Below are 24,905 nucleotides of genomic sequence, written 5' to 3' on the forward strand. Positions count from 1 at the left end.
GCCGGAGGTCTATCGAAAACAACCTTTCTACTTCTTTAAAGGTAGAGGTATGGACTGCGTACATCTTACCCTCCCAGACCTCACTATGTGGGAATACACTGGGTTTGTTATTGTTGTAATTATTTTTTATAAATTTTCTTATTACCCCCACCCACCTCATCCCCATTGCCCCCTTCCTACCCCAGCCCCCCTTACCCCTTAAAATTTTTTAAAACTTTTATTATCCCATGGTCAAAACCCTACCCTCCTTCCTTCCCCGCACCCCCCACCTCTCTCAAAAAAAATATTTTTTAAAAGTAAATAAATAAATTTCATTTTTCTTTTAAAAAAATATCTCCCCAACCCCCATCTGTCCCTACTCCCTGCACCCCCACACCCCTTCCCCTGTACGACATATTCCTTCTCCCCCAAAACATATATATTTTTTTTTAAAAAAATATTTTTAAAATTTATTTATTTATTTTTAAAAAACTCTTACCTCAATCCCCATCCCTTTCCTATACCCCACCCCCACCCCCACGCCGCTCGCTCCCAATTTTTTTCTTTAAGAAAAAGTATTTATTTCTAAAAAAAATTAATTTTTTTACCTCAACCCCTATCCTAACCTCACCCCTTATACCCCCGGACCCCTTACCCCGTACTCCTCTCCAAAAAATTAAATTTTTATTTTTTAAAAAGTAAATATTTTAAAAAAGCATTCTTACCTTACCTGCACCACCTCTTCCTACCCACCACCCAACTTTCCAACCTCATTCAAATTTATTTTCTTGAGTTTAAATATACAAAAGGGTTGAAAAAAATAAATAAATTTACAAGGAATAAATATCAATATATTAAAATTTATTAAATTAAGTAGGTCAAACTGAATGGGTCAAGACCCAGTTCAATTATTAATCTATTTTAACTTTTAAAGAAAATTTGAGCGGGTCATGACCCAATTCAATATCCAATATAACCCATTTAATATCCTCAATCTCAACCCAACTCGCCCATTTGGCATCTACATGCACAATTATGACACTTAAACTTGCGTACAATTGAACAAATTTACGTGGTTAGTTCTTATCCTACATGATGTCATATGAGTATTATGCCATATAGGATGCGTGTGTTTATTTATTCAAATTTATAATAAATTTAAGTAGCCGTTTAACGATGAAAATTATTTATATTTTTCCAAAAAATTATTTCACTTTAGTGAAAAAGTGAAAACAAGATGCGTTTGACCATGAAAATTTCAAATACAATTCTGAAATTATATTTGAAAAAGTAAAATTCTTTTACTTATCTCACAAAATTTTTAAAAATAACTTTAATTTATATTTATGACAAAATACCATTCCAACTTCAACTCCGAAAAATTTTGATTTTTCATTGCCAAATGGGCCTAAGTGTCTGCTTGTACCCAACAAGTTAAAAGGGCACTATTATGTATTATGCCAACAATATATAAATTGTATTTTTGCCCTTCACCCTCTTTTTTCGTTTTTTTTAAAATCTCAAATGGCCAGTTACCCCTGTTTTCACCAGTTGCTACTTCTGTATAGACAGTAATAAAGTTGTCGTTCTCTCAATTTTCATGGCCGCTATATCAAACTTCACAAGAGAAAATGCCTTACTCTCCCGCCTCAAAGCCTTTATATCCTTGCAGGTACACTCGTTCTACCACGTATTGTTTATTTTTTTCTTTGAGGCATTTTGTCGAACAGTTTGTATACATATGCTGAATGTGTTGTTGTTTCAGAGATTTAAACATTCATTTGCTGAACAAGAACGTCAGTTTCAAGTTTCGAATGATACGGAAACTGGTTGCTCCGTGAATGAAGCAGGTAAATTTAAGTACATTTTGAAGGGTCAAAAAGACAACTAAAGTATCTGTTTTTTTGAGTTTCATACTTGAACTATCGGTTTTCTATTGAACTATTATCAACTATTATTTAAGCTAAGTATATTTTGAACGGTGGTGTGGCTTTGGTGGAGGACAAGTTGCGTGAAGTGAGGTTGAGGATGGTTTGGACGGCACTGATGCCCTAGTTCGTAGGTGTGAGAGGTTGGCTTTGTATGATTTCAGGTGGGACAGAGTTAGTCCGAAGAAATACTGGAGTGATATGGATCAATTATAGCTTATTTAGGACATGTCCCTATACAGGAAGTTGTGGAGGACGCGAATTACGTTAGAAGGCTAATGCGGGTGGGTGAGGCGTAGCTAGTAGATAGGAGTACTTTGGTGCAACCGAGCTAGTAGTCATAGGAGGGTTGGGGTGAGGTGGATGCTCCCGTGATAGTGTAGAGTACTACTTTGAGAGTGTTTTATTTCTGTTATTTCATCTTGTTTCATATTTTATTACGACTTTGTTTATTGTCTTTTGTCCTGAGCCGTGGGTCTATCGGAAACAACCTCTCTACTTCTTCGGAGGTAGTGGTATGGACTACGTACATTTTACCCTCCACAGACCCCAGTATGTGGGAATACACTGGGTATGTTGTTGTTGTATATTTTGAAGGGTCAAAAATACAACTAAAGTATACTTTTTTTTTGAGTTTCACACCTGAACAATCGGATTTCTATTGAACTATTATCAACTATTATTTAAGCTTAGTACATTATTATGGGCCAAAAATACATCTAAAGTATCTGTTTTTTCGAGTTTCATACCTGAACTATCGGTTTTCTATTGAACTATTGTATAAGCTTAGTACATTATGAAGGGCCAAAATACAACTAAAGTATTCGTTTTTTCGAGTTTCATACCTGAACTATCAGTTTTCTATTGAACTATTATCAACTGTTATTTAAGCTTAGTACATTTTGTAGGGCCAAAAATAAAACTAAAGTATCCGTTTGTTCGAGTTTCATACCTGGACTATCGGTTTTCTATTGAACTATTATCAACTATTATTTAAGCTTAGTACATTTTGAAGGGCCAAAAATACAACTAAAGTATCCGTTTTTTCGAGTTTCATACCTGAACTATCAATTTTCTATTGAACTATGATCAACTATTATTTAAGCTTAGTACATTTTGAAGTGCCAAAAATACAACTTAAGTATCCGTTTTTTCGAGTTTCATACCTGAACTATCGGTTTTCTATTGAACTATTATCAACTACATTATTTAAGCTTAGTACATTTTGAAGGGCCAAAAACACAACTAAAGAATCCATTTTTTCGAGTTTCATACATGAATTATCGATTTTCTATTGAACTATTCTTAACTATTTATCGAAACACACTTAAACTATTACTTGTTCACACTTAAACTATTAATTGTTCACTTTTTCTGACATCGAATGTCACCAATTTTCAGGTAGGAAAAGTTCATGGTTTATTTTTTGGGTTCTATACCTGAACAATCATGTGTGTGTGAATTTCCTAGCTGAATTATCCAACTATCTATCAAAACACACCTCACAACTATCGGTTTTCTATTGAAGTATTATCAACTATTGTTTAAGCTTAGTACATATTGAAGGGCCAAAAATACTACTAAAGTATCCGTTTTTTCGAGTTTCATACATGAGCTATCGGTTTTCTAGTTGAACTATTGTCAACTATTATTTAAGCTTAGTACATTTTGAAGGCTCAAAAATACAACTAAAGTATTCGTTTTTTTGAGTTTCATACCTGAACTAGCGGTTTTCTATTGAACTATTATCAACTATTATTTAAGCTTAGTGTATATGGAAGGGCCAAAAATACTACTAAAGTATCCATTTTTTCGAGTTTCATACCTGAACTATCGGTTTTCTATTGAACTATTATTTAGGCTTAGTACATTTTGAATGGCCAAAAATACTACTAAAGTATCCGTTTTTTCGAGTTTCATACCTGTACTATCGGTTTTCTATTGAACTATTATCAACTATTATTTAAGCTTAGTACATATTGAAGGGCCAAAAATACTACTAAAGTATCCGCTTTTTCGAGTTTCGTACCTGAACTATCGGTTTTCTATTGAACTATTATTTAGGCTTAGTACATTTTGAAGGGCCGAAAATACAACTAAAGCATCTGTTTTTTCGAGTTTCATAGCTGAACTTATCGGTTTTCTATTGAACTATTATCAACTATTATTTAAGCTTAGTACATTAGGAAGGGCCAAAATACAACTAAAGTATCCATTTTTTCGAGTTTCATACCCGAACTATCGGTTTTCTATTGAACCATTATCAACTGCTCCCTCCGTCCCATTTTATGTGTCATCATTTCCTTTTTAGTCCGTCCCAAAAAGAATGTCATGTTTCCTTATTTGGTAAATATTTAAAACACAATTACACTTTTACCCTTATTGGGCCCACTTAATTAAAAAAAAAGATAGTAGCACTTTTTTTGATAAAGGACAATTTGGTAAATATTATCAAGTCTTCCCTTATTTCTTAAACTCCGTGTCCGGTTAAATGGCGACACATAAAATGGGACGAAGGGAGTATTATTTAAGCTTAGTACATTATGAAGGGCCAAAATACAACTGAAGTATTTGTTTTTTCGAGTTTCATACCTGAACTATCGGTTTTCTATTGAACTATTATCAACTATTATTTATGCTTAGTACATTTTGAAGGGTCAGAAATACAACTAAAGTATCCGTTTTTTCGAGTTTCATTCCTGAACTGTCAGTTTTCTATTGAACTATTATAAACTATTATTTAAGTTTTGTACATTATGAAGGGCCAAAAATACAACTAAAGTATCCGTTTTTTCGAGTTTCGTACCTGAACTATTGGTTTTTTATTGAATTATTATCAACTATTATTTAAGCTTAGTACATTTTGAAGGGTCAGAAATACAACTAATGTATCCGTTTTTTCGAGTTTCGCACTTGAACTATCGGTTTTCTATTGAACTATTATCAACTACTCCAAGCTTAGTACATTTTGAAGGGCCAAAAATACAACTAAAGTATCTTGTTGTGTTGTAACTCTGCGTATCTGATTGATAGAGAGTGTAATCTTGGATAAAGAAGGATGGACGGTTACAGTAGGTTGATAGGTAGGGTAAAAGATTAGTACTGAAAAACCTGAATAGAGCAGAATGTGTATGAAGGATTTATCCACTTAATTTGGGATCAAGCATAGCGATTGTTGAGTGTGTATTTTTTCTCTGTCAGTTCATTTTTTTTGCTTAAATTGCATTGGTCTGCTGAAAAAACTATTAACCAACAACAACGTGCCCACTCTGATCCCACAAGTGGGGGTCTGGGGAGGGTAAGATGGACGCAGACCTTACCCCTACCCTTCTTGCGGGGTAGAGATGTTGTTTCCGATAGACCCTCGGTTCAAAAGAGAGCAAATTATTGACCAAAGAGGAAAAAAAACGACTGGCTTTCTATTCTGCTAGTCTGTTCTCATCGGGTAGGATAGATGGTTCTGCAAACATTGGGTAGGAGATATAGTGCTGCAAATTTGTGATTGGATGAAAAATGGTATTTGTGGAGTAGGAGTTGAATTATGATATGTGATTATGATTCAGGTCAAATTGACTTCTCAAAATGGAGGAAGCTGGACTCAAGGAACTTTGGGATTAGTAGATCAGTGATACCGCCATCATCCTGGATTGTTCTGAAGATTCTGCATAGTGAAGGTGATACTTTTTGTTGTGTTCGATCATTTCTTTTCATGCTTCTGGTCTGGCCAGAATCACGGGACCTCAAACTTATCAATTTACTTTCAAATGTTGAAACTGTATTTTGTTTTGAATTGCACCTGTCACGAGTCAAAAAAAAAAAAAAAAAAGGAAAGAAAGCAAGACAGGATAAAAAGGTGACTGCCTCTCCAAATAACAAGTGCATTTGATTGGTAACATTGGATCTTTGTTGTGGTACTCAAAGTTGATCAATAAAATCAAAGTTGGTTAAATTGGAAAAAAGCCAACTTAAGCCATGTTTGCAACAATACTTGTTTGTAGAAAAATAGTTTAGTTGTGAAAACAACAACAACAACATACCCAGTATATTCCCTCAAAGTGGGGTTTGGGCAGTCCATACCACTACATCAGTTGTGAAACAATATTGATTTTTGGAGAACCAGGCTGAAATTTTTGAAGATAGAAACCAATAGTTTGGTTGTTTTTTATTTTTATTTTGGACCAATAACCAAAATAGACTTTCACGGTTAAGGTATGGGTTGTATCTTAAGGTCCCAAGAAGTGTACTGTGATAGTCTATGGCAGGAACAGACAAGAATGGATATAATGGATCTCTTTGTATTAATCCTTTCTTAGCAGGAAAAAGGGGTGGTAGATCTTCCATTGATTAAAATAGAATATGATAAGGTACTCACACTCACACATACCATCATCCACTTTACAGACATATTAGGGAAGTTCATTCCGATCAACTCTTGCTCCAGAGAAATACCATTCGGCCGAATTGTGGACTTTTTGCATAATCATGCACCTGGGTGAAATTCCTTCCTGCCATATCCTTTTATCAGTTCACGGCTTCATGACTTCATCATGACTGGAGATTATATTATCTGAGATTATCCTATCATGTATAAAAGCAGCCTAGCAACTATCTATCAAGTAGTCCATAATCTCTTGCAATCTAGAAGTAAGAAATACAACAACAACAACAAGAAACCCAATATATTCCCACAAAGTGGCATCTGGGGAGGGTAAGTGTATGCAGTCCATACCACTACTTCAGAGGTGAGATAGATGGGCTGTTTCCGATAGACCCCCGACTCAAGACAAAAATAGTTCAGAAAAAAAATAGTAAAGGAACTCGAAAGATGTATTACCACAGCAGATAATAACATAAACAAGACTAACACCAAGTAATATGACAAATGATAACACACTTCGTAACAAGACTAGCACTATGACAACTTGCACAAATACCATAACAAAGTCCTCCTACCTAACTACCAAGGACATACTCCTCCCTACCATCCTTCTACCCTAATTCGCATCCTCCAAACCGTTCTATCTAGTGTTCTGTTCTCGGTAAGCTGAAGCTACTCCAAGTTATGTCTAATCATCTCCCACCAATATTTCTTCGGTCTACCTTTACGTTGCCTGAATCCATTCCTAGCCAACCGCTTACACCTCTGCACTGGAGCATCCGTGCTCCTTCTCATCACATGCTTGAACCATCTCAATCATGCTTCCCAAATCTTGACTTCTACCGAAGCCACTCCCATCTTATTACGAATACTTATTTCTAATTGTCACTTTGCTGATCTTGCACTTCAAAAATTCTGTCTTGGACCTACTCAACCCTAACCCTTTAGGCTCTAAGGTTTACCTCCACACCTCTAACTTAGTTAACTCCTCTACGAATCTCGTCAATTAGGACAACATCATCCGCAAGTAGCATACACCTTGGCACCTCACCTTGAATTTCCATGTCAATACATTCACCACTAAGGCAAATAGGAACGGGCTGAGAGTCGAACTCTGGTGTAACCCATCAATACAAGAAAGTGCTCCGGATCCCCTCCCATAGTTCTAACACGAGTCTTAGCTCCGTCGTACATATCCTTAATCTCCCTTATGTATGCCACTAGTATACCTCTAGCCTCCAAGCACCTTTAGAGAACCTCCTAAGAGACTCTATCATAGGCCTTTTCTAGGCCGAGGAACACCACATACAAGTCATTCTTCCTCTCCCTATATGCTCCACCAACCTTCGAATGAGATGAATGGCTTCCGTAGTCGAGCATCCTGGCATGAATCCGAACTAATTCTCAGAAATAGACAAAGTCCTTAACCTCAACTCTATTGCCCTCTCCCAAACCTTCATAGTTTGGCTTAACAACTTAATACCCCTATAGTTGTTGCAATCCTAAATATACCCCTTGTTCTTATGCAATGGAACCATCGTACTCCATCTCCAAGCTTCGGGCATCTTCCTGGACCAATAAGGAAACCCCAATTCATTGGGCCTTTCGATACAATCAAATAGAACAAATAGAAAGCCCTAAGGGAGAAATTAGCACTACTTGGTGAAATAGTTATGCCTTGGAATGAAAGACAATTCCGAATCCACTTTTTATACGAACAAGGAAGCTATAAGTAATGCAACTATGAATCTTTTGGAGAGTTCAATCCTGGCTCAGGATGAACGCTGACATTATGTTTAACACATGCAAGTCGGACGGAAAACATGGGAAACGGTGTTTCCATTGGCGGACGGATGAGTAATCGTAAGAACCTGCCCTTGGGAGGGGAACAACAGCTGGAGACGGCTGCTAATACCTCGTGGGCTGAGGAGCAAAAGGAGGAATCAGTCCGAGGAGGGGCTCGCGTCTGATTAGCTTTGTTGTGAAAATGATGTTAAACAACCTAGTCAGCCACTCCATACCTGCCCCTTCCGAGCACTTCCCAAAATCCACGGGAATCTCGTCTGACGCTGTTGCTCTACCCCTATGTACAAGACAACAACAGGAAATGGGTTTATATTCTTAGACAGTGTATTTTAACCTTGGGGATAAGTGTAACAGAAATGCAGTTAATTGAGATATATACCTCAGTTGTATCAAAAAACAGTATGACTGCACGTTTTATTTGTTCACCAACTTTAGTCCTGAACCACTTGACGAAGAAGATATTAAATCCATCACATCCTGGTGCTTTTGAATCTTCAATACCGCATATAGCACTATATACCTCCTCTCTAGTTATAGGCTTTATCAATTGCAGCTGTTGACATCTGTTTAAATTGACATCCTCTTTCATTCCAGCAGGTATTTTAGGTGCATCTTCTCCTAACCCAGTGATTTCATCTTCTATGTGTCTATGACCCTTATCTGTATGTACCATTCTTCCGGTGGAATTTGTTAAAAAATTAAGTTTGTTCAGAGCTATCTTGTTCTTGAAGTAAGCATGAAAGTAAGCTGTGTTTTAGTCGTACAATATTAGCCACTGGGTCCTAGACTTCTGATTGGTGATGCTTTCCGCAATCATATCCCATTTCTCCAATTGCTTTTCCTATTCCTTCTTTTCGGTGATGTTTCCTGTTCTGACAATATAATTTAGGTGACTGTTTGCAGTCCAGTGATTTTTTAGCGTCTCTTTTTTCAAGATAAACAACCTCAGGTTGTGTCACCAGCTTTAATTTGAGTAGGTATTTTGAAAAACAAGAAAATATTTGCATAGAATATTCTTAATGACTATGCCAGTCAATCATTCAGCCAAGGGTCTATTGGAAACAACCTCTCTACCTTTTCAAGGGAGGGGTAAGGTCTGCGTACACTCTACTTGCCCCATACCAAATTTATGGGATTACACTGGGTTTGTTGTTGTTTGTTTGATTATGCCAGTCAAGAGATTCTTAATTAACATTTCATAACTAAGAATAATCAAGAATTAAAATATATATATATTTGTGTAGCTCAGAAGTCCTCTTGTATGTCACTTTGAAACAAGAAGAAATAAGAGGTGATATTGTTTATGTTACACTGTACAAGAGGGGCTATTAGGAGTCTTTCTAAGATAAGTAAATAGTCTATTGCAAGTCTATGCTTGCAATAAGGGTAAGCACTAACAATTAAGTAGGAATATTCTAGAATGTTCTGAAAAAGTAAGAATATTCTAGAATAGTAGAATATTCTACGATTTCTTTTACGCCTGTTGTGCACTAGCATTGAAAACCTATGTTGCTCGGACTCGGTGGTTATGCTGTCGAACCCGTCCCGACGCGACACCGGTGCGGACACTGGCGCGGGATTCGTCTCGGATTCGGTCAAACGAATCCGGAGACGTTGACCAACATCAAGGAGAAAGTTGTCTCCGTTATCGAAAGGGAGAAACTGGCGAAAGGAGAAAATCGGCGATTGTGATTGTTGTCGCCGGCGAAAGGGTTGTCACCGCGGAATTTCGATGGGGAAGAAAGAAAACTCAGATCTGTGATTGTGGGTTGTTTCCGGCGAAAGGGTTGTCGCCGGCGGAAGTGTTATCATCGCCGGAATTTCGATGAGAAGAAAGAGTAGAATTCTCATATCTGGTGATGGTCGCCGGAATTTCGCCGGAATGCTCACTGTTGATGGTCCTATTTTTTAATAATTATATTTAAAAATGAATAAATTATATTAAAACGGTAAACCTAATATATGCAGATCTGGTGAATGTTTGACTTTTCAAATACTACTCCTAATTAAAAAGAATTTATTTTTTTTTCATGTTAAAAAATACTATTCCTAATTTAAAAAGTAACTAAAAGAAATTACCTTAAAAGTGAAAAAAGTAAAGAATATTTTTTTAGGAATAAAATTTCCTTGACACATAGGAAAAAGTAAATTTAAATAACTGTTTAAATATAGAACTATATTTATAATATTTAATTTTTTAGCCGAATCCCCGCACCCGTATTCATAATCGGATTCGCACTCCCGAATCTTAAAAATTAAATTTTGACGAATCCGACTCTCGAATCCGCACCCATCTCGGATACCCGCACCCGAGTCCATGCAACTTAGTCGAAAACACATGATCTGGGATCTGTTCTATTACCCCTGATGCATGTAATGGAAGGGAGTACTAGTGGTAGAGAGGTGTTAACCAATTAGTTGAATATCCTTCTTTAAGGTCCTTGTGTTCAGGCATGTTGTGAATCTCGATAACTTCTTTGGATATAAAAACCTAAGTTTTCCACCCTTATCTTGTACCACTTCATTTGCAAGTCTGCCTTTTTTAAAGATCATACATATGCCTTTCTTTTGAACTGCTTTGGCCAAAACTGCAATATACAGGGTTTGAAGCGTATCTGGTTGGTGGATGCGTCAGAGATCTAATTCTCAATAGAATACCAAAAGATTTTGATATAATCACAAATGCAAGACTTCGACAGGTTCTTGATGCATTCAGAATCATCACCTAGTTATGCGACAACTACATTAGGTTTCAGTTACTCATAGTTCAGCTCTAACATTTATGCTATTATACTTTATTTTGCAGATAAAAAAACAATTTCATCATTGTGAAATAGTTGGACGAAGGTTTCCAATATGTAGAGTGCATGCCAAAGGTTCTGTTGTTGAGGTTGGTGCTACTACTTTTGGATACTAATTGCAGTACCTCTCTATACTTCTATGGTTGGGTATGGGCACACATAGTTTCACATTGTACACGTTATACTGTACAGACAAATGTATATATTTTACTTAAAAATAAAATTTCAGCTAGGTGATGATTTTGAATGCGTCAAGTACATTCTCGGAAAAACATTTTGATTTGGTATCCAGACTGTAGGAAAATCTCTTTTCTTTTAGTGGAGAGATAAATTAGAGATCAATCTCAAAAAAGAAGAAGATAAATTGGAGATTTGTAACCCTTGTTACAATTGCAGCTATTGAAGCACTTCACTTCCAATTACTGCAGGTATCAAGCTTTGATACTGTGGCAAAACATTCTGAAAAGGAAGAGGAATGCTTTGTTCCTAAAATGCCTAAGGGATGTGCTGAGAAAGATTTCATTCTCTGGAATAATTCCATGCACAGAGACTTCACTATTAACAGGTAAGTTCTGTTTAGTATTTTCTTAAGTGGACGGAGCTAAAAGCTAATTTATGTTTTGTGGACTTCTCCTGGGAAAAGAAGGCATAGGAAAGGTTATAAGTTTTAGTTTGGGGACCTAATTGTGTTGGTTGACTCACAACATCAAAATTTGTTGCTCAGTTCAAACTTTTGCCATTTTGAGTTTTGGGTACTGATGTTGTTCTACTATGCTAAATAATCCGAAAAGGACAATGAATGTAGACCTATATAAAATTTTGACCAAAATGTGGAGGAGTTAGTTGTATCAAGAGGGAAGTTCTGTGTGCTGTGTGGAACCTCCATCCTTGTCTTTTCCCTGCTGTGGCCCTATTTAAGATATGGAGAACAATTGGCATTTTTAATTTCTGAAAATCTTTTCCTAGAAATAATTATATTAGCATTAAATGGTTTTAACATCAAACAGTTCCTATCAATGCACCCAACAATCCTTTAAACTGTCACTGAACTTGGATCATTATGAAGACACATCTGTCTTGTAAAATGTGGATTAAACCAGTAAAGTACATGGATTTTGTTGGATTAAGCGACAGCTGTATATTTTTCAAATGAACTAACTTTCGTGCTTTCTATATTTTTAAGGAAAATGGTTGATCGTTAAAAGAGTGAGAGTGGAAGAGATGGGTTGGTTTTGCAAAGAATTAGTTTGCTAGAAATCGATGTTTAGATAATTTTTGGTATTTCCTCAACTTATGTTTCCCAAAGAAACTGAATTTGTTTTTAAAAGTTGCTTAAACAAGAATTCTACTTGTTATGGGTACTGCTATGCTGCATTCTGTTTCACTACGTTGGATACTTGATTACTGATCATAACTCAGTGTAGCATTTAATTTTGATCAAAATTGTCCAGTGGTTTATACATTTCATCTTTTTCGATGAGAAAAGTTGACCGGATACTGTTAACGGTTTCCGGGGCTATAACTAAGGAGTTGGAACTGTCTGTTGCTCATGTTCTAGGATGGTTGGGACTACAAAAAGAGAGATAGTCAACTTGATTGGTTATTTAATTGTAGTGTTTCCTCTACTAGTTGTTGGCAATGTTCTAGGTGCTTTATTTGGTTCACTTGATCCTGTCATTCTTCTTCGCATTTGCAAGCAGATTTTGGAAAAAAGGATAATAACTGAAGATATTATTAATTAAACCCTATGCTATTGCGATGGACTTGATTGGTTACCAAGAAATGCTGGTGAGATGTGAATTAACAGTTGTTCCAGATCATTAAGGCATTTTGGGAAGCTAAACTAAGCAATTTATTTTGCTAAACGTAATTATGTAATGCATGTTGCTATTCTCTGTGTTAGACGTTAAACTGATGCCTTTTTTTTTTGTGAAGAAGGTGATAGATATTTTGTAAATGAACATTCAACTGATGTCTTTATCAGTATCTTTCTATGGAGAATCCTCCACAAAATAAAAATGAATTATATCTACTTGGCATGTTATGTATAGGATACATGTAAAGTTATGTTTATTTGTTCCATGAACCTAACTTTTTGCATATTAGAGTAAATTGGGCCAAACAAAACATGCTTTATTTGTAGTTCGGAAGCACTATGATCTGCGGGATGATTAAGTTTTGGTTGTTGTGGTTATTGGTAGATACCTAAATTATTGAGTTTTTGGGTTCTGTTTAACTCATCACTTATGTTTTAAAATCATGGAAACAGCTTATTTTTCAATCCGTTCGTGAATAGAATCTATGATTATGCCAATGCAATGCAGGACCTAAGATCATTAAAGGTGAGGTTATTATTTCACATATGTACTTTATCAGAAATTATCTTCAAGTATGTAATGCAAAACAATTACTTTTATGTGTTGGAATTTTTGAAAAAGTTTATTTTGGTATGACTACAGCTACGGACTTTAGTGCCTGCTCATTTGTCATTTGGAGAAGATTGTGGTAGGTGCAATTATTTAAGATTTTGCAATGAATTAGTATCATGCTCCTTTAATTCCGAATTGAATATGTATTTTATTTTTGTATTTGTTTATCTTAATATTCATATTCATTACAAACCATGACATACACATTGTTTTAAGATTTGGGTTGAGGAGTGACCTTTTACTGGACCTCGAGGACCGGCTTAAACTTGAAACTGCCTCAAAAGCAACCTTTTTCTATAATGACTTCACAAAGTTAAAAATTAATTTGGGGATGAAAATATTACTATATTATTGGGTTAAATTCATTGCACCCTCTTCATCCATCACTCGTTTTGCTTATGGCACCAGTAAACAGTTATGTTGTATATTTAACATTGCAGATATCTAACCATTAAAGTCAAATAATATCAATTCAAAATTGTTTAATGGGATAATAGGACCTCCGAAAAGTTTAAGTGTTTTTTTACAAATTCGGGACAACTTTAATGATTGCTTTATGCATTTTCTCATTTTTAACCACTTACAACAATTTCATAATTGGATCATCAGATTTCCGTGGGGAAAAGTTCTCATTCCCGGAATACTCTTATTCCCTTAGGGATCAGGATTATTTTCTATCAAGTCTTTGGTTCATTGTATTAAAAATTAGATATACCATGCATTGTGTTTGGATTTAAAACTCTACAAAAGCTCTTTTGACAATTATACCCTTAAATTTTTGTGGAATTTTCCATGTCATTTAACTAATCAAGTTGCTTATCCTTCGCGCGATCTTTAAAAAATTAAAATAGGAATAATAGTTGATCATTATTTTATCTTAAATAGGATATCAAATAAGACATGTATCAAATGATTCACATAGGCAAAGCAAAAGGAGGCTGGCCAAAGAGCAGAAAGCTTGATAAAAGTTTTAATTTTAGTAAGAAAGCAAATAGTTGGAGGTTAATGGTGATGATGTTGTTCAGTTAATCCTTAGCTGCAACACCTTCTCCATCACCAAAAAAGAGGAAGCCCCACCAAAGAGTAGAAAGTTGCGTTCTTTACCAATTAGCTTGGTAAAGGGAAAATTTAGTAGAAAGAACTGAGGGTATTTTAGTCATTTAATTCTCTAATCCAAGTATTGTTTATCCCGTATAAGTAATCTCTAGGTTTCCTCAGTATAAGATAAAACATATGGTGTATTAGTTATCCATGTATTAGATGGGATTAAATTGAATTGTGCAACCAAACAATGTATTAGGCAGGACGGACTATTTTAATTAGTGCAACTTACCAAACGAGTCCTTAGCTGTTTACTTCCTAGATTCTCCCTTAGCCCCCCCCCCTTCCTCATCCAAAAAGTTGTCCTTATAAGAACTTTCCATTGGCATAATTTTAAGTGCCTATGAGACTGTTATGGCTATTATTCTTTGCAAACACTACTTTGTTAGTATTAGGAAGGGGAGCTCTGGAATAACCGGTAAAGTTACTGCTATGTGACCAGAAGGTCGCGGTTCAAGCCTTGAAAACAACCTCTAGCAGAAATGCAAGGTAAGGCTGCATACGATAGATTCTTGTGGTTGGATCCTTCCCCGGACCCTGCGCATAGCGGGAGCTTAAGTGTACCAAGTTGCCCTTTTACTATATTAGTACTAGAAAATTGATGAAACAACATACCCAGTATATTCCTGCAAGGTGGGGTTTGGGAAGGTAAACTGTATGCTTTCCATACCACTGCCTTAGGCGAAGTAGAAAGGTTGTTTTCGATAGACCCCCTACTCATACAAAAACAACAAATAAAATGGGATAACACACCAATAGATCATAAAAGAAACAAGACACCCACAGAGTAATACTTTACACAATCTATTCGAAAATCACAAACATCGTCAAAGCACCACGAACAAGAAACTACAAGACACATGCATAACACTATGATCATAGACTTAACTACAAACAAAGCACTCCATCCTACTAACAAGAACGTACTTCTGCTCACTAACTCTCTACCCTAATTCGCGTGCTCCACAACTTCGTATCTAGGATCATGCTCTCATTAAGCTGTAACTGCTTTATGTCTTGTCTAATTACCTCTCTTCAATATTTCTTAGGCCTACCTCTACCCCGCTTAAAGCTATCCATAGCCAACCTCTCACACCTCCGTACTTAGGCATTCGTGCCCCTCCTCATCACATGCCCGAACCATCTCAACCCCACTTTCCGCATCTTATCTTCCACCAAAGCCACTCGATAATCTCATTTCTAACCCTATCTCTCCTAGTAAGTTCACACATCCATCGCAGTATCCTCATATCCGCCATCTTCAGGTTTTGGATGTAGGAGTTCTTGATTGGCCAACACTCCGCTCTATACAACATAGTCGGATGGATAGCCACTCTATATAAATTGCCTTTTAACCTTAGGAGACACCTTCTTATCACACAAGACTCCCGAAGCGAGTCTCCATTTCAACCATCCTGCACCAAAGCAGTGTGTGACATCTTCGTCAATCTATCTATCCCCTGAATCATAAACCCAAGATACTTGAAACTATCTCTCTTCCGAATGGCCTATTGCCTAGGACTCCAGCTTTACTACCACGTCAGCCTCATGCATCAAATCAGAACTTGCACTCCAAGTATTCCGCCTTGGTCCTACTTAACCTAAACCCGTTAGACTCTAGGGTTTGTCTTCAAACGTCCAACTTATCATTAACTCCTCCTCGGGTCTCGTCAATTTAGAACTACATTATCAACAACTAACATATATCAAGGAACCTCCCCTTAAATATGTTGCGTCAGAACATTCATCACGAAGGCGAATAAAAACGGACTTAGAGTCTATCCTTAGTGCAACCCTGTCAAAAAAGGAAAGTGCTCCGAATCTCCTCCCACTGTCTTTGCACGAGTCTTCGCTCCGTTGTACATATCCTAAATCGACCTAGTGTATGCCGCGGGAACACCTCCAGCCTCCAATCACCTCCGCAGAACCTCATTGGTGACTTTGTCGTACGCCTTCTCAAGATCAATGAACACCATGTGTAAATCCTTCCTCCCCTCCCTATACTGCTCTACTAATCTCCTCACGAGATGTATGGCCTCGGTGGTCGAGCGACCTGGCATGAATTGATTCTCAGAAATAATCACGATCCTCCTCTGCCTCAACTCTATCATCCTTTCCCAAACCTTCATAGTATGACTCAACAACTTGATACCCCTATAGTTGCTGCAACTCTGAATGTCACCCTGATTCTTATATAATGAAATCATCGTACTCCATCTCAAAGCTTCAGGCATCTTTGCCGTCCTAAAATGATGTTAAACATCTCTATAAACCACTCCCATTCCTGCCCCGCCAGTGCTCTTCCAAAACAACAATAACAACATACCTAGTGTATTCCCACAAAGTGGGGTTTGGGGAGGGTGGTAAAGTGTACGCAGTCCATACCATTACCTCAGATGAAGTAGAGAGGTTGTTTTCGATAGACCCCTGACTCAGGACAAATAACAGTATAACAAACAAAAAAACAACAAAATGAGATAACACACCGCTAGATAATAAAAAAAACAAGACACCGACTGAGTAATACTATAAACTATTTATTCAAGATCATAAACATAATCAGGACACTACGAACAAGAAACCACAGACATAAATACAAACAAAACACTCCTCCCTACTATTACGGATACACTCCTACCCACTAACCCTCTATCCTAATTTGTCCCCTCCACACCTTCCTATCAACGGTCATGTCCTCCGAAAGCTGTAATTGCTTCATCTCATGCTTAATCATCTCCCTCCAATATTTCTTCGGCCTACCTCTATCTCATCTAAAACCATTCATAGCCGCCTTTCACACCTCCGTACTGGAGCATCCGTGCACCTCCTATCACATGTCCGAACCATCGCAACCTCACTTCCCGCATCTTGTCTTTCGCCGAAGCCACTCTCCCAACATCTCTCGAATAACCTCATTTCTAACTCTATCTCTTCTTGGAAGTCCACACATCTATCTCAACATCCTCATCTCTGCCATTTTCAACTTTTGGATGTGGGAGCTCTTAACTGACCAACATTCCGCTCCATACAACATAGCCGGTCGGACTGCCACTCTGTAGAACTTACCTTTAAGATTATGAGGCACTTTCTTATCACACAAGACTCCCGAAACGAGCCTCCACTTCAACTACCTTGCACGAATACAACGCGTCACATCCTCGTCAATCTCTCCATTCTCCTTAATCATAGACCTAAGATACTTGAAAGTTGACCCTATCCCTTTTCCGAATGGCTTGAGAATCCAACTCCACTATCATGTCAAGCCTCATGCATCGAGTCACTGAACTTACGTCAATGATTTTCCAAAAATCCACCGGAATATTATCTGGCCCTATCGACTTACCCCTACTCATCCTACAAATAGCACCCTTGACTTCCTCAACCTTTATAGGCCTACAATAACCGTAGTTGCAAAACCTCTTCAAGCCTTTGTCTCTCTCATCGTTCAAAAGTTTATGTAAAATATTAGAAAATTGATGAAAACATTGTTGAAACTCTGGGAATCAGGGATAGAGCGTAGACTCAAGAACACCAGAAGAATGAAAGAAGATCAATTTGGAATTTTGCCACATAGATCCACAACGGAGGTTATATTCCTGCTAATAAGATAGATGGGAATCTACCTTAAAAGGAAGAAAATTCGACACGTGATATATATTGACTTAGAGGAAGCATATGATGGAGTACCACTTAAGATCATTTGGTGGGTGATGTAGAAGGAAAGAATTCATATTAAATATACAAATGCCATGTAAGCATGTATGAAAGAGCGTCACTATCATGAAAACAGTAATATGTGATAAAAGAGAGTTCCTCATAGTAGTGGGTTTACACCAAGGTTAGACTTTGAGCCCCTACTTGTTCACCATTGTTGTGGATGAACTAACCAGCACAATACAAGATGAGGTCCAATGGTATATGTTATTTGGTGATGACATTATGTTAATTGATGAGTGTATGAGACCAACTAAGGTGTGAACCAAAAGCCTGAACTATACTATATATTCTTATTTTTACTTATCCTAAAACTCTAAGGGGTTGTTTAGTTTGAGGTATAAGCAAAGTTAATCTTGATATATAAATCGGTGTTGCTTTTGCAATGTTTGGTTTCTGATATTAAATCCACATAATTTATGTGGATGTTTATACCGGAATCAAACGTTGTGTAACTAATGTGGGTATAAGTTATGTGAAAATTTATGTATTACTTTATATGGGATAGAAGATGGAATAAGTAATATGTGGATAAAAGTATCTAAAGATGAAAATGCCTTTACGATAGATAATCCCTAAAAGATATTCTTGTATTCTTTATTCACCGAATAACAATCCTTGTAGTATTATTTATTCTCCACGTAAAAATCCGCATATTATTAATCCCTGTACAAACAATCCATGTGTTACAATTCCCGTATAACTAATACATCAAACCAAACAACCCCTTACTCTTTTTTAGGATAAGTAGAAGTAAGACAAAATAAATGCATTGTAGGTTTTGTCGACATGAAAAAAGAGAAGTTGAGGTGAGACTAGACGGAATCGCGAAATGCAAACAATTTAGATATCTAGGCTCATAATTTCAAGAGAATGGAATGATCGTAAAGACGTTATTCAGAGGACCAAAACTGGAGGGTTGAACTAGAGACGTGCTATAGTGGTGTTATGTGATAGAAGGATCCCTACCAAAGTGAAAGGTACGTCTGTTGAACATCTACAAGACCGGTGATGTTATATGATGGTGAATATTGGCTGCTAAAGTCCAACATATCCACAAGATGAGTTTTGTAGAAATGAGATGCTAATAAAACATAGGCCTATTACTTCTAACTTTAAGACAGAGGTTAGTCTTCAAGTTTTTTTAGGAGCATTTCTTTTGTTTTAGCCTTATTTTGGTGAGCTCTTTGATTCCTTTCTATCCAAACATTATAAACAGTCACTGAAATCCAGCTTTAAGTAGTCTGCTCCTTACACTCTTGCCTTTGGGGTGTTGCACCACTCATTGCGATTCATTTTCTCAACTGAGAACTCCTCTATGCAATTTCAATCATTCTAGTATACCCTTCCAAACAGCCTTGGTGTAGTCACAGTTGAGGTGTAGTAGGAGGTGTGTTGTTGAAGTAGAATGTTGAGTAGCTAGTTGTTATGGTTTTTGATTGTATGTGAAGTGATTGTGGGAGATTGAGTCGGTCTTAGAAGTCCAGCCATTTAAAAGGGAAATTAGGTGAAGAAATGGAGGAATCATTCTTCTCATGTGTGACGAAGTGGGAGGTCCTATGTGGTCAAAGTTTAGCATGAAGACCGGGGATTATATTTGATCGTGAACATGAGGATTGTAGTTTACTACACGAGGAAGGAGCAGAATAGTTGGGAAAGTATGGTAATATAGTGAGGAGAAGGAGGGTGATTGTGCTGCTTTTGCCCACTTTGGCTGGCAAGAGGGGAATAGGGTAAGTAGTGTTCTCGTGTGAGGAGGGAAGGGGGAAATAATTCTCACTGATTAGATTAGTAGTGTTCTCGTGGCTCAGGAGAGAGGGAGGCGGAGCACAAGGTATACACGGGGGAAACACGTGGTTTGAAGACTTTAGGGACATGGGGTGGGGGGGGGGGGGGGGGGGGGGGGGGGGGGGGGGGGGGGGGGGGGGGGGGGCACAAGGTATAAACATGGGGTAACACGAGATTTGAACATTTTGGGGACATTCTCCTTTGAGCAATCAACAAAAGGATTTTCGTCGTTTGCTGCTAATCAGTTTGGCACAATGTGGAGTTAAGAACACTGTAAGAGTAATTAAAATTAGAAAGGGGATGGCAGTGTTGAATTCAAGGATAGATGGGGGCTACATGAATTTAACCCTGTTTGTTAATATGATGGAACTAATCCTGGATTTTCTTTTTCCACAGCAAGAATCTTGCGTGGCTTGAGATTGGCTGCTCGTCTTAACTTATCCTTTACAGAGGAGATAGAAGATGCAATGCGTGAACTCTCATCATCCATCATGAGCTTGTCCAAGGTTTATACACTAATTTCTGGTTAAGTCATTTATCCCTCTTAATCATTCACTTCATCTTTTCCCCTAATGTTTCTTTTTCTTTTTGCTATTTGTCCCTTCTTCTCATTGTTGAACATCCCTGAAGCCTTAAAAGTTTCCATTCTCTTAAGGGAACTCCCTACATCATATGCTCCATGTTCACTAATATTTCTCTGTTTATTGTGCTTGCAGTTTAGAATAATGATGGAACTGAACTATATGATGTCATATGGGGCTGCAGAGCCTTCTCTTTCTTTACTTCAGAGATACAATATCCTTGAGATTGTGTTGCCATTTCATGTATGTCAATATTGCTGCATGACTACATCTCATTTTGGCTTGCTGACAAACTGGTACACCTTTTAAGAATTGTGGAAACAACTTAATGTGCATGTATATCATTTTCAGGGGGCATACCTTGCTCAACAAGCTAGCAAACAATTGTATAATAGTTCTGTGATGCTGATGGTATGCTCTTTATTGCTTCGTCTCATTTTTTTAACTTCGTGAAAAAATTTGTTAGTCCTAACTAGCTTTTCTTGTGTATGTTGCATGGGCATGTGGGCATATTCATTTTCTAAAGTTATATTTTGTTGGTTCTCACTTGTGTTTTAAGCATATAATTTATCAGTCACAGCTTTCTTCAGAAATTATTTTCCAGCTTGGATCGATTGGTCACCTGCGGTCAACCTTCGCATGATAGTGTGTGGTGAGTTGATACTAAATTTTTCCAAACAAATCATTTGGTCTAATGACATGAATTTTTTATTGAGGTTTTCTGTCTCATTTTTGGCATTTGATTGTTTTCTCACCCTTCCAAGTAGTTAGTGACAGATAATATTGTGCCCTGACACGACATTGCTGTAGCTTTATCACGACTCAAGTCTCTTTCTCTATTATTCTGAGCTCTGTTGCAGATATGCTGATTATTGAATTCTTGATCTCCATGTGGCCTTTGCTTCCCATACCTCTCTGTTCTTTGCTGACACTTTCTCCCTAATAGAGATGGTCTTCATTTTTGTATATTATTGTATCTACTGCTGCTTTTAGAGCTGTGATTTGATAAATAATTTGCTCTGTGGTTCTGGACTAGTCTAATTGAAAGATCCATTATTTCTTACTGTCTATTCTATCATGGTACCTTGCAACTGTATAACAGAGCAAGTATGCTTTGCTTGGTCTCAAGTGCTGACGTGGATAGGAAATTCTGAGATTGACTAGCTGAAATCCTGCTGGTGTGAAGCTAAGCGTGGACCTTGCAGTCGGCTCTTTTGACTATCTTGTTTGCTTTGATCTAAACAAGTGGTTATTCCTAATCTTTTTATGCTTTGAACTAAACAAGTGTACGTTCCTAATCATTGAGATATTGTTGTCCGGCGAACACCTTCCAATATCCTCCCTTCTTACTTTTGTGGTGTGAGTTGTTTCTGCTTTAAGATGTCTTTATTTAAGCTTTCACATGGCTTGTGAATGAATGCATTTGTTATTTATATGTTAAGGCAAAATTAGATATAGTTCCTATGGATTTGGGAGCTTGCACTTCTCCTTCCTTTACAAAGGAATAGGCATATAATTTCTGTGTTCAATGTTTTAACTTGTAAGTAAAGACAGAACCTTCATCTACTACTGAATTTTCATAGTCAGGACATCGTGCAGCAGTGAAAACAGTAAACAAGCATCTTCTTGTGTCTATTGGGCAGTGCCATTAGAGATGTAGTTCTAATTGACGAGACCCGGAGAGGAGTTAATGATAAATTGAAGGTTTGGAGACAAACCCTAGAGGCTAAAGGGTTTCGATTAAGAAAGACTAAGACAAAATACTTGGAGTGCAAGTTCAGTGACTTGGCGCATGAGGCTAACTTGGTAGTGGAGCTGGATTCCCAGGCCATTCGGAAGAGAGATAGTTTCAAGTATTTTGCATCTATGATTTAGGGGAATGGAGAGACTGAAGAGGATGTTGCATGTATGGGTGTAGGGTGGTTGAAATGGAGGCTCGCTTCGGGAATCTTGTGCGATAAGAAGGTGCCTCTTAAATTGAAAGACAGGTTCTACAGAGTAGTTGTTCAACCGGCTATGTTGTATGTAGCGGAGTGTTGGCCGTTTAAGGCAAAAGTTGAAGGTGGCGGAGATGAAGATATTGTGATGGATGTGTGCACTTACTAGGAGAGAGAGAGTTAGAAATGAGAGTATTCGGGAGAAAGTGACAGTGGCCTCGGTAGATGATAAGATGCTGGAAGTGCGGTTGAGGTGGTTGGGGCATGTGATGAGGCGGTGGATGGATGCCCCAGTATGAAGGTGTGAGAGATTGACTATGAATGACTTTAGACGTGGTAGAGGTAGACCGAAGAAATATTAGAGGGAAGTGATTAGACATGACATGGAGCAGCTACAGCTTACGGAGGACATGACCCTAGATAGGGAGGTGTGGAGGGAGTGGATTAGGGTAGAGTGATGGTGGGTAGGAGTGTGTCCTGGCTAGTAGGAAGGTGTGCTTTGTTTTCTTTTGTGCTATGCGTGTGCTTTGTAGTTTCTTGTTCGTGGTGTTTTGGTGATGTTTGGGATTTCTGGATAGATTGTATATCGCATTACTCTGTGGGTGTCCTGTTTCTTTTATTTTCTATTGGTGTATTATCCCCTTTTGTTTGTTGTTTTTATGTTTTTCTTATACTGTTATTTGTAGTGCTGTGCAAATTTCGGGTCAACCCATTAACCCGAACCGATAATTCTGTTATCGGGTTAATGTGTCGATTTATTGGATTTTCGGGTCGGGGTTCGGTTTATAATTTTTGTTATTGGGTTATTGGGTTGGGGTTTGATTTGGGCATATTTTTTTATCGTGTTACCCGATAAACGGATAAGAATTTACACCCTTTGTAGGGCCCTGGGCAGCTAGGCCTATACTAACCCAATTCCTTCACTTTCACTTGTACCCAATATTATGCCCAACCCCCAACTTCCAGTAGCCCAACCCAACTTCCCCAGGGTAATAAGAATTTAGTGTTGTTCACATTTACTACTTCACTTCTAGCCGCTAAGGTAAATAGAAAGACTGAACGAGAGACAAAATTCCCTAGGGTAGCTTAAGCTGCTGGGCTCGACGGTTGAAGAGTGGACGAAATTCTCAAGAGTGAAGAGATTGACGAAATTCCAACAGGTAATTCAATTTTTTCTATTCTTCTCTTCGCAGTCTTAAATTCATTTCTGCTCTATCTTCCATTTCTCTCATAAATTTTAAAAGTGAACTGTTGCGACTTAATCATTTCTATTGCGCTCAAGAGTGAGCTATTGCAACTTAATTTGTTTCAAAACTCAAGTGTATATCATGCAAATTTTGTACTATTTGAAAATAGTATTCCGAAACAAATTTTGTGTTCTTTGAATTTTTTGTGTTTTGTTGTCTGAATTTTGATTATTTTTTACTTTTAAAATCATAGTTTACAGTGACACAACTAGATGGCGGAAAATATTATAATTGGTAAGATGATTGGTGAAAACAGAGCTTCTGATTCAAATATAATGAATCAAAGTCAAACCGTTGAGTATAAAGTAAGATCTTTTGCGTGGGATCATTTTACTACTAAAATTGATTCTAAAAAAAAAAAAGAAAGTGTGTTTGTAACTATTGTAAAACGCAAGTATCTTGATGATACAAAAGATCATGATACGACGGTAATGCTTGGTCATATAACTAAATGCAGACCTTTGAGATAGATATTTGGACAGTCAAAGTTAGCATTTCAGCTGGGTACAAGGGTAACTAGGGTGATGTGGTAATTACTTCATGGAAATTTGATCAAGAAGAGTGTAGAAAAGCTTTGTGTCTATGATAATTCTTGGTGAGCTTCCTTTAGATTTGTTGAAAAAGAAGATTTTAATCAATTTATAAAAGTGGTAGTGGTACAACCTCTTTTTTGGATTCCTTCTCATACCACAGTAACTCGTGATTATTTTCATCTCTTTGATGAAGAGAAACATAAAATGAGGACCATTTTTAAGGTAACACAACATAGAGTGTGTATAACCATTGATACTTGGAATTCTGTGCAAAGAATCAATTATATATGTATTACTGCTCATTGGATTGATAAAAATTGGTTTTTGTGTAAAAGAATTATCTTTTTTTGTCCAATCTCTAGTCAGAGGTTGAAGATTTGGTAAAAGACATTATTAAGTGTTTGCCCGAGTGGGGATTGCATTGGCTTTTAACTGTTACAGTTGATAATGCTAGTTCAAATAGTGTATTGGGCTGAGTTGTTTAAGCAATTGACTAAATGGAGGACCAATCTTATGGGTGGTCGACACCTTTATGTTAGGTGTATGACTACATATTACAAATCTTGTTGTTCTGGATGGTATAAAAGAAGCAACTGTGTCTATTGAACGAGTTGGGCAAGCAGTGAGATACATTAGACAATCTCCTACTAGGTGGAAGAACTTTTAAGAATGTTGTAAAGATG

At 37.2% G+C, this 24,905-nt stretch overlaps 1 protein-coding gene across 1 annotated transcript in view; it reads left to right on the plus strand.

Annotated features, from left to right (window-relative positions):
• Positions 1 to 1,449: 1,449 nt before the first annotated feature.
• The window catches only part of LOC107868235, a gene marked incomplete at its 3' end in the record, with an annotated part of 29,456 nt that continues 6,000 nt past the window's right edge, over positions 1,450 to 24,905 (plus strand). The window contains 12 exon segments of the mRNA XM_016714865.2: positions 1,450 to 1,651; positions 1,745 to 1,829; positions 5,471 to 5,581; positions 10,693 to 10,790; positions 10,898 to 10,981; positions 11,321 to 11,457; positions 13,162 to 13,234; positions 13,352 to 13,397; positions 20,321 to 20,430; positions 20,641 to 20,748; positions 20,857 to 20,916; positions 21,096 to 21,157. Of these exon segments, the coding sequence (XP_016570351.2) occupies positions 1,580 to 1,651; positions 1,745 to 1,829; positions 5,471 to 5,581; positions 10,693 to 10,790; positions 10,898 to 10,981; positions 11,321 to 11,457; positions 13,162 to 13,234; positions 13,352 to 13,397; positions 20,321 to 20,430; positions 20,641 to 20,748; positions 20,857 to 20,916; positions 21,096 to 21,157 (1,046 nt within the window).

The sequence above is a fragment of the Capsicum annuum genome, chromosome 4 (genome assembly GCF_002878395.1).
Source record: "Capsicum annuum cultivar UCD-10X-F1 chromosome 4, UCD10Xv1.1, whole genome shotgun sequence".
NCBI classification, from domain to species: domain Eukaryota; kingdom Viridiplantae; phylum Streptophyta; class Magnoliopsida; order Solanales; family Solanaceae; genus Capsicum; species Capsicum annuum.